Raw genomic sequence first — 17,186 nt, forward strand, 5'->3', positions numbered from 1 at the left:
TCGAAAAATGTAATAAAACTTTGAATTGAATTGAATTGAATTGAATTGAATTGAATTGAATTGAATTGAATTATATCATTGTATAGTTACTATACTTGCACAATGAATAGTTTGCGCTTATTTACGTCGATGAAGGCCAATTTGTTATTCAGATGCAATGAAAAACAACTCTACGCAAGAGTTGATTAAGTCGAATTATTTGGTATTTTCTACCTCGTTTTACCCCCCCCCCCCACCCCATATCCATATCCCATTTTTTCTCTCTCTGTATCTCCTCTATCGTCCAAACTTCTCTGCTCCTCGCTTCTTTATTCGATATCATCCACATTTTCCTATCTCTGTCCCTCCCAATCTCTCCCTATCTCCCTCCACCCCCACCCCTACTTTTCTTCCAATCCCTTCTAATTACCATCACGGCCTCTCGCCACGGGTTGGTTAGAGGTAGAGTCTCTCTTCGCTACCTTGACCGTGACCGCTGAGCTGGATCTCACCATGGTGTCCCGTACCGCCGTGACGATCTCGGGTCTCGCCCAGCTGCTGTTGCTGCTGCTGCGCTGCGCACTTTTCTCCCACGCGGCCTCGTCACCCTTCAGCCCCGCCGAAAAGACAGCGATGGTGGACAGACACAACGAGCTCAGACGGGAGCAAGGGGCCAGCAACATGAACTACATCGTAAGACATCACGGAGATGGAGAGATGGAGGGATAGACAGACAGACAGACAGAAAAACGTACACACAAACAGACAGGGAGAGATGGCAGAGGAAAAAGAGACAGAAGAATGGAATGGAGAGAAAGAGAGAGGGAGAGAGAAAGGGAGAAACGGGGGGGGGGGGTGTAGAAACAGACTGTGGTAGAGAGAGTGAAGAGAGACGATTTTAGAGAGACAAACACACACACACACACACACACACACAATGTGAGTCTAAAGTCAATTTAAGTTGATGCTTTGCGCAGTCCGTATTTCGTGAAATGAGACAAAGTCAACATGTTAAATTTCAAGTTTCAAATTGTTTCAATTTTTAACTGAATATTTTTAACATGAATGCAATTATAGCAAAGCTTATAGTTTATAGAGAGTATACCCCCACTGGGATATTCATTATTCTACATCAAACATATTCATCTGAACACATAATACATCATAATGTTTCAAATATATTTCAAATAAATTACTTTGAAAAACAATCAATAAATATCGTGACTCAGACCATCACATAATACATATCAAGAAAACATGTGTCTAGAAAGACAGACAGACAGACAGAGCATATTTATAATGTATTTTATAGAGAGTATGTGCATCTTTCAAAATATCACAGTGTGTTCCAAAGACATATGAATTATTGTGATTATTTTCCTGGGGATTCATTATGTAGATCTTTGTTCTAATGCATGTGCTACATGTTCAGGAAGGATTTTCATGGAAAACGCAGAAATTAAATCAAACTGAAGCTGAAACTGAATTCTGCAATTTACTTCTGCTTCTACAATTACCTCTACAATATTTCCTTGCTATGGGGGAAACATACGAGTGTAATATATATATAATGAAATGCTACAATTTTTTTTGTATTTTCCTCTCGTTGATTTCGTTAAAAACGCAATGGTATATAAGTAGATGTAGTATTTACATTTCTTTGAAATTGTTCTATAAGCGTTATGAAATATGTTTGATTTTTTATTGTATTTAAATGTATATATATATTTTTCCTTTTTTCTTTGTTTGCAAGTAACTGTAATTCTGCAATGTTCTATTTGTTGTGTTTTAAAGGGCCCCCATGAAAACCAGCCAATGCTGACCTGGGCCACCCTTTTTAAAGATGTGAAATAAATAAATAAATAAATAAATAAATAAATAAATAAATAAATAAATAAATAAATAAATAAATAAATAAATAAACAAACAAATGAACAAATAAATAAATAAATAAATAAATAAATAAATAAATAAATGAATAAATAAATAAATAAAAGTCTGTAGGATCGGTTAATTTCACATTTCATTCATTGTAATCTGGTGTTGGTTGGATCCGGCATGCAGGATTGGGATGACGGTCTGGCGGCCCACGCCCAGCAGCTCGCCGATTCATGTGTCTTCCACCACAACAACGAAGGCGTGGTGATCGGTGAGTTTCAGACGGTGGGCCAGAATATATTCGCCGAGGGCGGCGAGGAGAGCGAAGTCAAGAGCGGCGTCGACGCCATCAACGACTGGTATTCGGAGAGCGAACACTACAACACCAACACGTTCACCTGTTCCGCTGCCACCTGCGGGCACTACACACAGGTGGGTGTGAGCTATTCGCTACCGAGCCTTTTGAATAGCTTTTCTTTTCATTTTATTCATTTTCAGTATCCAAATGATATAAAACTATATTACAAAGCAACAAAAGGAAAAAAAGGCCCTGAGACTGATTAATTCATTGCGAGGGTACTGGTTTCGGGACTCGAATTAAGTTAGTTGTCTTTTAATGTAGGGCCCCAAGCCCCCCCCCCCCAATTATTTGATTGATTGATTGATTGATATAAGCAGCAGCAGCAGCAGCAGCAGCAGTAGTATAAGTAGTACATGCAGTAGTAGTAGTAGTAGTAGTAGTAGTAGTAGTAGTAGTAGTAGTAGTAGTAGTAGTAGTAGTTGTTGTTGTTGTTGTTTAATTCTTTTATAATCACTGGTTGTCTCCTTGACATTCGCAGGTTGTGTGGGCTGAGAGTACTCGGATCGGCTGCGGGCGTGCCTACTGTCCCTCCCTCGCCCAGGCGGGATTCGGCGATGCCTGGTACATGGCCTGCAACTACGGGCCTGCGTGAGTATAACGTCGTACGAATTGTGATGAGTGAAAAAGTGAAAAGATATTTTGATTAACGTTCTCATTAGACTTAAACCCTCGCAAAAAATCACTTTTCTGACTCGGATGATCAATTCAAAATGTGGTGAAGGCGGAATGGAGGGGTCGCATTAGACATGCTCTCTTCGTATCACCCTTGGAAATTACATGGTTTCGTAATAATGTCGAAAGAAATCAAAGACCAATTGGAGTGCATGCATGGTCACTGATGATAGAGTTTTCATAACCAAGGAGCTTCAAGCTCCTTGGTATAACGCATCAGACGTCAGAATATCCAATTTTTTTAGATGTAGAGGTCGACCTTGATTATTCTTTAATGATATGACAATATGCATATCCTATAATTAATCCATGTTTTTCTTGCTTTATAGGGGTAATATGATGGGGGAGAATCCATTCATGAAGGGCAGTCCGTGTACCCAGTGCAAGTCAGGAAGTGGGCAGTGCGATGACGGGTTGTGTCGTAAGTATTACGAACACTCTCTCACTGAAGGGCATTACAGGCGAATGTAAATACTATCATATTAACTCATTCACTACAAGATACTTCATTGTTGTGCAAAAAGACAAAAGAAACCAACGTATACGATTTCCTTCGTTGACAGTATACGAGGACTGAATGTACACCTATCAGCCTATCTTGTAATGATATACGTACTTATTTAGATTCATTCTTGAATGCACTCTTGATCAAGTTCTCTGATATTGGTCGATGGTAGATTGATAAAGTAGCCTTTTCTCTCATTTCACTCCGTCCCAGGTCCATGCAGTGAACACAGTGGAGAATGTGGTAAGTAACTAAATTGAGCTGATTTAACCGAAACATACAAAACACAAGTGCACCTTTCAATATACCTTACTTTGATACCAGATCACCTCATTTTGAGTTCTTGTGCAGTAATCATTTTGTTTTTAAATCAGTTACTGTAGATGGACAATATATCCATTAATACATATATACTTTCTGTACTTTTTCAAGCTGTTTTACTTTGATATCATCTATACGTGTCGACATTGATACGTGACCACCATTAATTTCCATTACATCTAAAGCGAAATGTATATACTTGAATACTTACTCTGATATCGGATTACCGCATTTCGAATTCTTGTACAGTACTCAGGCATGAAGATATTTTTTGAAAATCAAATGTAATAACAATTGAGTGTATACCCACTTCCTGCATATTTCCATGGCTTTTCTTCGCGGACGCATGACCACCAATAATTTCATAACTAATAAGTGATATCAAATCGATATGATGTCATGAATTGAAACTCTGGAGTTTAATTGCACCTGCATTGTCATTATAATACGAGTCCACGCTATATAATGTTGAGCAAGTTCCCTACGTATTTCAAACACAGAAGACTTCAGCATAAACAGGTACCTCACGTGGTCACGCTTTTCCTTTCCCTTTTCTCCAAAGTCTGTCGGCTCGAGTGCCAGAACTGCGGCGAGCTGGTCCAAGATTCGTGCACCTGTAACTGTGCCGATGGTTACCGAGGCGCCGACTGCTCAGGTGATTTGCGGAAAGGAGAACTAATTTCTTTAATGACTCTTTACGGGTAACATGGAAAGCAGCTTTGAATAAAAGGCTGTGTCCATGACATGCCCCCCCCCCCCCCACAACTATATAGGATGCAAGATGTCAATTTATCCTGCGTAGGACATTTTAATTACTATTGATTAATAAACAGATAAGAACACTCGCACGCAATCAAAAAATGTTCACATGTAATTTATTTGTATTCAAGCTGTTTATTTTTGCATTTCTAGCAACGAACGCTCATTTGAACATATGAAATGCATTTGAAAAGAAAAATCTAAAGTACACAATAGCTCATGCTTGTAAAAGACTGTAAAAGTCAATAAACTACGACATTACATTATGATTAAATCTTTATCTCGCAAAAAAAAAAATAAAGTATATTGAATCATGGCATATGTATTGTCAACTGTCTAAATCCCTTAGACTGGAAATTAATCGGTGAGATTGTGATCAGGGACAAATCCAAAATTAGACTTAAAAATTAGATTGACTTTAAATCAATTAGATCGAGATTTTTAATCTAATTTTGGATTTGTCCCTCATCTAAATCTCAGGAATTTAGAGAGAACACATACACAAAATAAATGTGAAATTAACCTTTAACGTCTCAAAGAATAGCATCTGAACCAACTACAATGCGTTATAACGTGTATTATGTAGTCGTATATGCACAGAGCCATTGGTAGCATCATTGAGTCATTCTTTCAGCGAAAAATGAAGACACGTGATACAAAATATAACGTTTGTATCTATATTGATTCGCTGTCCAAAAAAAAAAAAAAAAAAAAAAAAAAAATCACAGGCATTTGCGAAGACACACATGCTATGTGCGGAGCTAACCCTGGTTGGCCCAACGCGGACGCCTGCTCGCTCGGTCCCGAAGTTCCCGAGGGGTGTCCACTCATGTGCGGAGAGTGCAGTAAGTAGGCAAAAAATAATTTTCATATACATAATTATGGAAAGAATGATAATGGAAATAGACAATGATGAGGAGGAAGATAAGGAGGAAGAGGAGGACAGCGATTGTGATACAGAACGACTGACAAAAAGACGTCATAAGAAATAGTGACGATGAATAATGATGTCGATATGCCGTGTGTGTGTGTGTGTGTGTATGCGTGCACGTTTAATATCAGCATATATAAACCTGCGGTGATTAAGATAATGATGACAATGTGTCATGTAGGGGATTAATATTTATCGCAAGTAATAAGTATTCACGAATAAAACGAAACTCGAAGAAATTAGCAATACGATGGTGGGAAAGAGAAAACTTTTTATTTTTTATACATGTAGTTATTTCGATGGCGATGTTAATGATGACAATAATGAAATCATCGCTGAATTCAATAAATGCAAATTTTCTTGCGAATAACAATTATAAGAAGAATGTTCCTGAGAGCATGATGCTTTTGCACAAATTCTTAACCGTCTGGTTAACAAGCAATGTGCTGTTCAAAATAAAGCGAATGCTTGTGGAGAGAAATTAATTTCAATTTCAGTTGGAGAGAAAACAATACGATTTACTTGAAAATTTCTGTCTTTTGTTGATTTATGCAGATGCCCCAAATCCAGATTTCCAGTGTGGTAAGTATGATTCAAGAGATTTTTATTCAGAATACTGATTATTACTTGAAGAATGTTCATTTTGATAATCAAACAATGACGTAATAAACATCAGGATTTTAAGACAAAGGAATGTACAGGGGATTGTGTTAACCCCTCAGTTACAAAAGGAACGTTATAGTGGCAATGTCCAGGAGACGATCTGAAAATGATGTCTAGGAGTATGCCAGGGGCGCAATAATGACATTGTGCAGTTGATTTTACGAAGCGATTTTGCGTGTGGCTCTTTTTAAGAGTAATTCTAAAAGGAGACATTCTATTCATTACCCCCTGCCTTTCAAGTAACACACTTGCATACAAAAAGGTCCATGAAAATTTCAAGTTTTATTCATAAGTAACTTGTCCGTTTTTGTTCAAAAGTGATTGTTAATACAATCATCTGATCATTGAGTTTTCATTTTCGTGGGAGTTTCGACGGCTTGACTAGCATTTTTGTTTGCTTGCATGTCTATCATCTGAGTATTTCTGTCCCTCCTCACACTTCATTCCCGTTCAGATCCTTCACAGTCAAGAGGATCTGGCAGCAGTGGTGGTAGCGGTGGTAGCGGTGGTAGTGGTGGTAGCGGTGGTAGCGGTGGCCGTGGCAGCGGCGGTAGCGGAGGGAGAGGCAAGTCCCAAGGAGGGTCCGCATCAGTCACCGGCGACATTTGCACGCAGCAGTTCACGGCCGCGACCTACATCGACAACGAACTCTACCTATTCCATGTTAGTGAACACTTGAAGACATTATTTATCTATATATCCATCTTATCCCATTCTCTATCTATCTATCTATCTATCTATCTATCTATCTATCTATCTATCTATCTATCTATCTATAGATTTACCTATCTATCGATGCCAATCTATGCATTTATGTACACCAATGTAGGTATTCAGGTTACAGCTCGTTATTCCGAAGGTTCGTTATTCCGAAGGCTCTTTATTCCTATGATTCGTTATTCCGAAGGTTCATTGTTCCGAATTTCATTTTCGAATTAACCAATCTTCGGAGTAACGAACCTTCGGAATAACGCCACATATTTTCGGATTAACGAACCCTTTTTTTATTTTCGGATTAACGAACCTCTAGGTATAGGGAATTTGCGTGTTTCTGTTTAACGACCCTTCGGAATAACGAACCTTCGGAATAGCGAACCTTCGGAATAACGAACAGCACCCGGTATTCAAATGCATTTTTTTTTTGGTATCATCATTAGTTTCATATACAACAGTTATTACTCTTGCTATTTCTATCTATACAGTTCTACTTGGTATAGTTCACTTCCTTCATCCCCACTTTCCGTCCTCCATACAGGATTGACTCTTCAACATCACCATTACCATCACAGACCGTTTTGCCGTTTTTTATGCCTCCGCCACGAAGTGGTGCCGGAGGCATTATGTTTTCGGGTTGTCCGTCCGTCCGTCCGTCCGTCCTTCCGTCCGTCCGTCCTTCCGTCCGTCCGTCCGTCCGTCCGTCCTTCCGTCCGTCCGTCCGTCCTTCCGTCCGTCTGTAATGAATTTTGTGGACAAGGTAACTATCAAAACCTGTTGAGGTATCCTAATGAAACTTGGCATGTATGTGTAATAGGGGGTGAAGTTGTGCCTATCAACTTTTGGGTGCACATGCTCAAGGTCAAAGGTCAAAAGGTCAAGGTCAAATACATATAATTTAACTATTTCCACCATATCTATTGAATGCCTGAAGATATTTTCTTGAAACTTAGTGTATACATGTATTACCCAATTAAGATTCTCTGGTGAAAGTTTGCATCATGAGATCAAAGGTCAAAGGTCAAAAGGTCAGGGTCAAATACATGAAATTTCACTATTTTCGCCATATCTATTGAATGCCTGAAGATATTTTCTTGAAACGTAGTGTATACATGTATTACCCAATTAAGATTCTCTGCTGAAAGTTTGGGTCATGAGGTCAAAGGTCAAAGGTCAAAAGGTCAAGTAAAAATATCAAAACTTCTTTTTTTTTCTCCGTGCCTTGGAAAATTGTTCAAGGTATCTTCATGGAACATAGTATATACATGTACTGACTGGAAGTGATTATCTAGAGAATGTAGGGTTCATGGGGTCAAAGGTCAGGGGTCAAAGGTCAAGTGCAACACTTCAAAATTTTACTATTTCCCTCATATTTATGCAATGCCAGCAGGGTTATTATTTTTTTACACTTGGTGTATGCATGTGTAACCTAATAGAAATTCTCTGGAAAGTTTTTTTTTTTCTTCTTTTTTTGCCTCAAAGGTCAATAGGTCAAAGATCAAGTGAAAGTGCTGAACTAACTTTTTCCTCCATATCTCGAAGTGGCTCATGTTATCTTGAAACTTAGTACATATTATGCATGTTCTACCTGAAAGCGATTATCTTATGAATTTTAGGGTCAAGGGCCAGATGAAAATGGTAACAATTTACTATTCAATTCAGAAATTGCACTTTTTCTCCACACCTGTACCTTGAAAATTACTCAATGCCTAAATGTATGAATGGGTCAAAGTCAAGTTAAAGTCCTTAAATCCCTAGATACATGCTCTCCTATTCATCCAATTAAACCTAGGTCAAGGAAGGTGAACATTCAACACATTTGTGACAAAGTTGTCATTTCAATATTTTGCCAATTTTGTGAAAATGTAATCACACATTGTCCACATGTACTATCTAGACCTATTGGGAAAATCATGCATTATGGCGGAGGCATACCAGTCGCCAAAGCGACATTTCTAGTTTCTTTATGCACCGTCCCTCTATGCCCTGTTAACCCTCATGGTATTGTGGCAGCCATGCCAATGACGTTAGATGATCTAATAAAAACATCTAAACCAAATTTCCAAAGAAAATAACACTAACGGTTTACAGCATGAGAATGCCATTCCCTGTAAAATCACTTTCACTGGCTGTTTCCTATCGAGTGCATTAAATATACAGTGTATAATGTTCAGAGTGCAGACGGAGAAATCTCACAGGTCATGAATAAGATTTGAACTAGAAAATATTGGCCTATTCAAGAAGAACAAGATCGTCGTCCTTGAACGGTGCAAACCTCACCTTTACACCGTTGCTGGACCCAGTGTTCGATAAACACTGCATTCTTGATGCACCAGACTATACAAGGAACGCTAAACGGGTGAACGTTATTGAACTTCTCAGAGGAAGCATCAGCAACCTCATTTTGAATTCCAGGTTTTGAGGTTTCCAGGTCTCCAAACAATCAGTCAAGGCCAACATTAATTGCATAACGATGCAGAGGAAAAAGAGATACATATAAACAGGAGAGAGAGAGAGGGAGGGGGGGGGGGGGGGGGGGGGAGGGGGGGGGGGAGAGAGGAGGCAGACAGGAAGATAGACAGGGCAGAGATCGATGAGCAGAAAGGTAGATAGAGACAGACATACGGTCATGATCTTCGAGAACATTGAACGATATAACAGTTGACTTTGTGACATGATTACATCTTAATAAAATCGCAAAAGTGAAGAACACCAAGACAGGACATAGTTCACGAGACTGATTTGTTGAAACTAGGTCAAGTACACTCACAGAGCATGGAGTTCACCATAGTTTGCATTGTGAAACACGAGTTTTGTAAATGTTTCTAAGACCTATACAACATGCCCTTGTATTTAGGGACTCTTCAAACGTGACGCACCTTAGCGCAGTTTTCTTTCTATAGTTCATGGTTTCCTCCGTAACCTGTACACAGTGACAACTGTAGGGCCTACCCATTACAAGACAAATGCTGAGATTAACGAAATTGCTTACCAAATTGAAAAGCTACTTGACTGAGACGTTGAACAAACACGTGAAGACTAACTTCTTACATTCGGATGTAATAAATTTTGTTATGATTAACACCTAATGAGGTTAATTGTGTAAATGCATAGAGTTCGCAAGATTGTTAGCGCGTATGATGGCAACAATGATAAAATGATGATGATAATGTTAATTATGATAATAATAATGATGATGATAATAATAATTAAAATAATAATAATAATAATAATAATAATAATAATAATAATAATAATAACAAAAATAATAATAATAATAATGATAATAATAATAATAACAATAAACAATCTACCTGTCCAGCTAGTGTAATATCTCTTTATCCATGTAATATACATCGACATAAAATGGTAATTTTCCCCTGATCTTTCTATATGGATATTTGTAATAATATTTCAATCTCTAGGGTGGTAAACTGTGGCGGGTTTCTTCCACTGGTCAGCTCCTCTCCCCTGCTGATGGGGAGAATGCGGCGGACCGGTTCATCAAACTCCCGAACGACATCTCGGCCGTATACCAGCGGTCGGACGGCAACGTCGTGTTCCTCAGAAGTGAGTAGTATAGCCCGAATGTCTCCGGTAGCAGCCACCGAATGGAGGAGGGGATAACCGCATGATGAGTAGATCTATTACCAAAGCCAGTTATATATCTTACTGCATTACACCTTAGGAGTGACTTAAGAACTTAAAATATGAGACAAGAATCATATAAATATAAGAAAATCATAGGATACTGATGGTTTATGATTTCCATCTTTCAAATCAAAGTTTATTTTCAATATCACAAATTCTTTCAAGTGTAATGATTAAAGCAACTCAAATGTAATACAAAATATATCACTATACATGTGAATTGAGAGGAAAATGAGCAAGAGCAAACATTGCCACAATAGCAACTCTTGCTGCAATGGTAATTGTCATGGCAATGAAAAGAATTCTGCTTCCTTATTAGCTATTGCCACAAGAAGTTGCAATTCTAGCATGAATTGCTGTCACGTATTTTTTTTTATGCTATAAGACCATGGTTTACAGGTTTGCGCAACATAATCCTTTGCGAAAACAATACAAAGAAACTTTGTCCTCATGAAAAATAATCCACGAAGTTGAACACGTTCACATATCCCCCCACCACACACACAAACACAAGAACAAGCGCAAAACAAACGCCCACCCATTGCACGACTAGAATATTCCTACATTGTCATTGATTGTATTTTCTTCAATCTCCACAGATCGCAAGATGTTTGTTTTCAACGGACGGAAACGAATCGACGGTCATCCGATCATGATCAACGAACAGGCGGACAGCGTGATTCAGGGAGCCGCACACAATAGAGCAACAGGTATATAATATCATCAAAATAATGGTTTACAAATGGTTCACCAAAGTTTATATATGAGCATGTTATTATTTCAGTGTTTGTTTGTTTGTTTGTTGCTGTGTGTTCAATCGAATCAAGCTTGGTATACTTCCGTGTAGAGTTTTATAAGACGTGTTGGCACGACTATAATCATGAGGTCTGCAAGATCACGAAGATGCTCCTACTTTAGGAATACTATAAGAATGTCACCGACGTCTCCAGAAATCGAGTGGGTAGCTGCAGCTAAGAAAGAAAAAAAAAAGTAAAACTGAGGACATGGGGCGTCATCTAATGAACATTTTTAGAAGACATTCATTAGTCAATAAAATGTTCAGCTTTTTGCACGTGATTCGATTATCATTCTTCTTACGACAGCTGTACGAGTGTAAATCAATTTAACGTCGTAAAAACAGAAACGGCACGGTGTTTTGACCAGAAGCGGCAATAACTCCATGTCAAAAATTGTATTTTAAAACAAGGTTCAGAGTAAATATGGTAGCACAAGCTATCATTCAACATTTCATCTTTGCAAGTATGCTAGTTAGTGCATATCGGTATAGATATCAGAATGATTCCACGTTCATTATCAAATAACTGTTACAGTCCGTGTTGCAGACGCTCATTTCGACCATGTACGTTGTGCACTGAACGTGATTAATAAAATGAATGAATGAATGAATGAAAGTTTACAGGGCTTGCGATTGTCAGAGAATACATTCCGTACTCGTGTAACACTTATGGTAAGTGGAAACTTCACCTTTGCCATGATGGGGCCTACTACCCACCTTTACATCACCGTGCAGGCGGTTATGAATGTTTTATCTGCATACATCTTTTCATGAAAGGAGATAATACCAGTTATGTCAACTTAACGTTTGGATTGATTCGGAGTTGATATGATAGTTATGATTATTGCTATTAATTCTTATCGTCAGGCAAGACCTACCTGTTCAAGGGACCGCAAGTGTGGCGCTACGACGAAGGATCCAAGTCGGTGGACAGCGGATACCCCAAGAGCATTGAGGATGAGTTCGACGAGCGGCTGAACAAACCGAACTTCGTATTTTCCGATGCGGCAGGTAAAGAGAATATTGCAATGCCACATACCCAATCATTACACCTAGACCACGGGGGTATGGTGGGTATTCTGGACATCTTGTTCAAGTATGTTTGAGACTGCCATCGAGATTCGATCCATGGATTTTTGCTTCAAAGAGCCTCTAAATCCATAACTCCTAAACCCTAAATCTCTCTCGCGCAATTCATTACATATCTATTCAGTTGTCTGTCTGTCTATCTATCTATCCATCTATCTATCTATCTATCTGTCTATCTATCTATGTATCTATCTATTTATCTATCTATCTATCTATCTGTCTATTTATCTATCTATCTTTCGATCAATCTATGTATGTATGTATGTATGTATGTATGTATGTATGTATGTATACAGTATGTATCCATTAATCAATGTATTTTTGTATGTAGGCCCTATTGTATCCATGTGTCTAGATGATATCCATCTTTCTCTCTACGAGTATAATTTTACTGTGCATTTGTATCTTTTTTTTTAAATTTATCTCTTACTAACTCATCTCTCTCACTTATTGCCGAGTTGTCTATGTATTTCATATTATGTTCCCGTATATATCATTTGAAATTTTTTCGTCTTATACTTTTAAACTTAAGTATGAATATTTTGAGTGATATATTATTGTATACCATAATAACGACGTCTGACGTCATTATCTTCGCTGTTTGCAGGCAACATGTTCTTTGTGAAGAATCGCAAGGTGTTCAGACTGACCAGTGGCCGGACGTCACCGGACTCTGGTTATCCGAAACCATTCGCTCCCGAATTCTTCTCGTCTTGCTAGGAGTCAGGCCCGCGTGTGAGGGCGGAAGCGCAGAAACTATCTATGGCAGGGGGAGGGAGCCCTTTATAGGGAATGTTCTTTGAGAAGTATTCGGGGACGTGGGACACTGTCTAGCTGGACACTACATCACATGATTCACTTAAAAAAAAAAGAGATTGGTCTCACCTGTCTTTATATTTGGTCTCTTAAAAACACAAGTAACAATGTTTATTATGTTGGCGCAAAGCAAATCATGCATTGGTCTTGATGTTTCGTTAGCTATATTCAACATGGGTCGGGTTTGTGGTCAGTATATAGCAACTTGGGTTTCTGGTCAGTAGCAACTTTAGTTTGGTTCTGTGTGATTAATCGCCTCGGTATAAATAACTAGTGTGTCTGTTTGTTGTTTGTTTGTTGTTTGTTTGTTTGTTTTATTTTGTTTTGTTTTGTTTTGTTTTGTTTTGTTTTGTTTTGTTTTGTTTTGTTTTGTTTTGTGTAGTCAGATCGTACGATCCTGTATTGATCACAAAATGACGGGGGAATCGCTTTTCAGATTTTTCAGGTATTATCTCATATTATCTGTCTTCGTTGGGTACCAGAGGATGATTTTGAGCTGGTGAAACTATTGAAAACTTGATAACGAGCTGACATTCTCAAGTGGGAAAAATAAAGGGGCGTGGTTAGATATTACAACATACTACTGAATGGTGTGATTATGGGATGGAAGTAGAAAGAAGGTCGTGCTTGTTTTGTTTTATGTATATACCTTTTAGAGTGTCCTTGTCCTATTCTTTGTGATATTATGTTATCAAGCTGCGTATATATAAGTAGAGGCCAGTACTGCAATCGTCTTACAATGTAGTTAGGATAAAAGAAATGCAATGTATTCCGAGCAATGATAGGATATACAACGAGCGCTGTGTAGTAGATCATGATGACTTCTGTTTATTAATTATTATTATAGAATAAGTCATAAAATATGAATATTAATACTGACTCCTCTTGCTTCCCATAGTCAGGTTTATTCTTATCTAACGATGGCAAGATTGAAAAAAAAAATGCAGTTGCAAGGAAACCCGCATCATGCCTTTAAAACGGAGAAGTTTATTGATAAATTATGTGGTTGGAATCGATTCTCCAGTTATGTTTGTCAGACAGATACACCTTTCCACAATTTGATTGTTTTTAATTGTTAATGAATGTAATAAGTAACACAATAAATAGTGTTTTGACAGTGATGATGGTAAATCAGAATAAATGATAGCGAAAAGGGAGTCACATTATATAACGTTGCTGTTCGCAGTTATGCATGTAGGTACTTATTCACGATCAATTTGTTATCCTCTGTAAACTGGTGTAAGATTATTGTACATGCACGCTTGATCCTTGGCGTGCGTATATCTCGCAGCGTACTGTGGTATGTACATTCGTGAGATATCACCATAATTGCACTTCGGAGCATTTGGCCTAACAGCATATGCAATGCAAAGGAAGTCGTGACATCAGTATGGTTATTATGCTACGTTTACACCTAGCCTTTTGTCAAGGCCCTCTCGCTGTATGGTGAAGAGAGCCCAGCTGAGTGGGGTTGCGCGAGGGCCTTTTGAGATCTGCTTCGCATCCTTTTGTTAGCCCTTTGAATTACCGACTTTTGCTCCCCGATTTCGGGAGCAAAAGTCGGGGTCCAATCAGCGTGTCTGTCTGCTCGAACCCGATTTGAATAGAGCAAATGCACGCCGCTGCCGCAGACCTCACAGAACTCTACACACAGAGTGTGTAGAGTTCCGTGGCAGACCTCCTCGGGTGGTCAGTGATGCATGCGAACAGGCATGACCACCAAGGCTGAGGATGCGGGGAGCGCGCCATTCCATTGGTTGACCGGAAGCCATTAAAATGAGTATTCAGAAGGGTTCACGTGTCATGAATAATAATGTGTGAAGCAGATCTCAAAAGGCCCTCGCGCTGGCGCGCTCGGCTGGGCTCGCTTCGCTCGCCCATTACAGCGAGAGGGCCTTGACAAAAGGCTACGTTTACACCATGTTCCCGCCGGTCACGGCAGCCCCGTTTGCCCGAAACGTCGTGCGCCGTGGGCAGATAAGACATTCTCATGTCTCTCTCTCCCCCCCCCCCCCCTTCGCGTTCTAGTCTTCTTCGATTCAGTCCTCGCTCCAGTGAACATGTAGCTACCACAGGCCGTTCTCATGGCGTCTGGTCAGGCCAGACTACACATAATATAATTCCCCGTCGCGTCCCACTACGGACCGTCTCCGAGCTTTGTTAGTTCCTATCGCGTGCTGTCACGTTTTCTTGTGTTCACCCTGTTTTACTTCGGGCCTACAATGTTTCTCACTAGCACGGTGACTGCCGTGGCAAATTTTTGACGGTTTAAATATCTGACACGGGATCCTCGGCAATCACGTCTTGTCAGTTTGTCCATCCCGTCCCCCCGTATTATATCCCGTCTATCCCGTTTTGTCCCCGTTGGCCTGAAATGTGACGGTAGTGGCCGCCGGGAACATGGTGTAAACGTAGCATTACAAGACGAAATTTAGTAGCGGTTGGCTTACCATACACATTGCAAAGCTATGGCTACATTATAAACCTTGTACAATAATTGCCTCGCAAAATGTCTGTAAAAACAAAGGCTTTATGAAAGAAAATGCTTGTACATCTGTATGTTTATTATGGATCTCTCTCGCTATCACCTTGGCGTACATGACATGCGATTTGATATCTCAGGTCACCGTTTATCTCATTTTTTTTTCTTACAGATATAAGTACACCTGCAGTTGGCTTTTAAATATCACTTAAGAACAATCACCAAGTACAATTCCTTGCTCACAGAAATACCTCTGGACATTATTCCATCAATTAATGAAGTAATATCTTTCACAAATTAATGAAAGATATGACATGTAACAGCCAAACTCAGTTCTATGAAACAGGTACCGCAGATTTTTTTTTTTTTTTTTTTTTTTTTTTTTTTTTTCGGTGGGGACGCTTCGGCCCGGGGGAGAGGCCCTAGAGTTGGTTTTGTTTTTCGGTTTCATTTTGTCTTCATTTTGTTCGACGGTTTAAAATAATTTAAACTTAGCATCAAACATTAACCTGATTCATGGATGAATTTCAAAACATTAACTTGATATGACATACAGTGATGACATATCAACTATTGAAAATATATGTCAATGTATGGCTTTTTACTTACAAATTCTGATATTTGTTTTTATATAAATGTTGATAATACTTCACACCGTTGTTTGAAATGAACAAACTGAATTTTAGACAGGCTACAGGACGTCGTTCACAGTACATGTATTACACACAGACACGCACATATGCACCGTGACGCACGCACACCCTCAATCACACACAAACAAATTTAGGAACAACTAGACAGTAAACTTCAAGGATATTACAATGTGTACATCATGTAAAATCAACTTTTTATTTTTTCACAATGTGCTTTCACAGTGAAAACAACTTCTACCCCCTCCCCCCTGAAAAAAAAAAAAAAATGTATGCATGTGCACATGCGAAAGTATGTCTGTGTTGAACACGCGAGTATTGGCTTGTCTGAACTCCAGTAACATTGTCCCTGTAAAAACACCAATAATGATAGGCATCATTATAAATGGAACATATGTATAATGTGTTTTTTTTCTCTCTCTCTCTCTCTTATGATTGAATTATGCATGTTGCATAAAGTCCTGAATATTTTTTACATTTTGAAATCGACAAGACATGAGTTTCACGTGCAAGTTATGCATAAACTTTAAAAGGAGAAAGATATAAAGCCGAAAGAAGCAGTCGGGGAGAGCTGACCAGTAAGGGTACACATTGGTAAGTTTATAAGAAAAGAAATATGGCAAGTGAAGGGAAAACAAACATCAGCAAACCACAAACTATACAAAGGTAAATCTTACTTCAGCTGAGCAGATTTTTTTTTTTCCTTCAAAAAGACAAAAGACAAAAACAGCAACACATGAGTAAGGGAACATAAGATACAACAATGTAATCAATACTCGCACAATTACAACAGAAAACTGCACAGCTTGTTCATAACCCAAGATGTTGACATACACATAAATACAGGTACAGGCACAAGGACACACGTACTATCATTATGTGAGACAATATGATTCAGTATTTCAAATATATAATTTTC

The 17,186-nt window shown here is 38.7% G+C and overlaps 1 protein-coding gene across 1 annotated transcript; it reads left to right on the plus strand.

Moving 5' to 3' along the window:
- The first annotated feature begins 492 nt into the window (after positions 1 to 492).
- Positions 493 to 13,039, plus strand: LOC140232251 (uncharacterized). The gene is made up of 13 exons (XM_072312384.1): positions 493 to 672; positions 2,044 to 2,289; positions 2,697 to 2,806; positions 3,220 to 3,311; positions 3,609 to 3,638; positions 4,279 to 4,371; positions 5,204 to 5,320; positions 5,962 to 5,988; positions 6,524 to 6,732; positions 10,209 to 10,353; positions 11,034 to 11,144; positions 12,098 to 12,241; positions 12,927 to 13,039. The coding sequence occupies exons 1-13, from the start codon at positions 493 to 495 to the stop codon at positions 13,037 to 13,039; spliced, it is 1,617 nt and encodes a 538-aa protein (XP_072168485.1).
- The last annotated feature ends 4,147 nt before the right edge of the window (positions 13,040 to 17,186 follow it).

This window comes from Diadema setosum, chromosome 8 (assembly GCF_964275005.1).
Source record: "Diadema setosum chromosome 8, eeDiaSeto1, whole genome shotgun sequence".
NCBI classification, from domain to species: domain Eukaryota; kingdom Metazoa; phylum Echinodermata; class Echinoidea; order Diadematoida; family Diadematidae; genus Diadema; species Diadema setosum.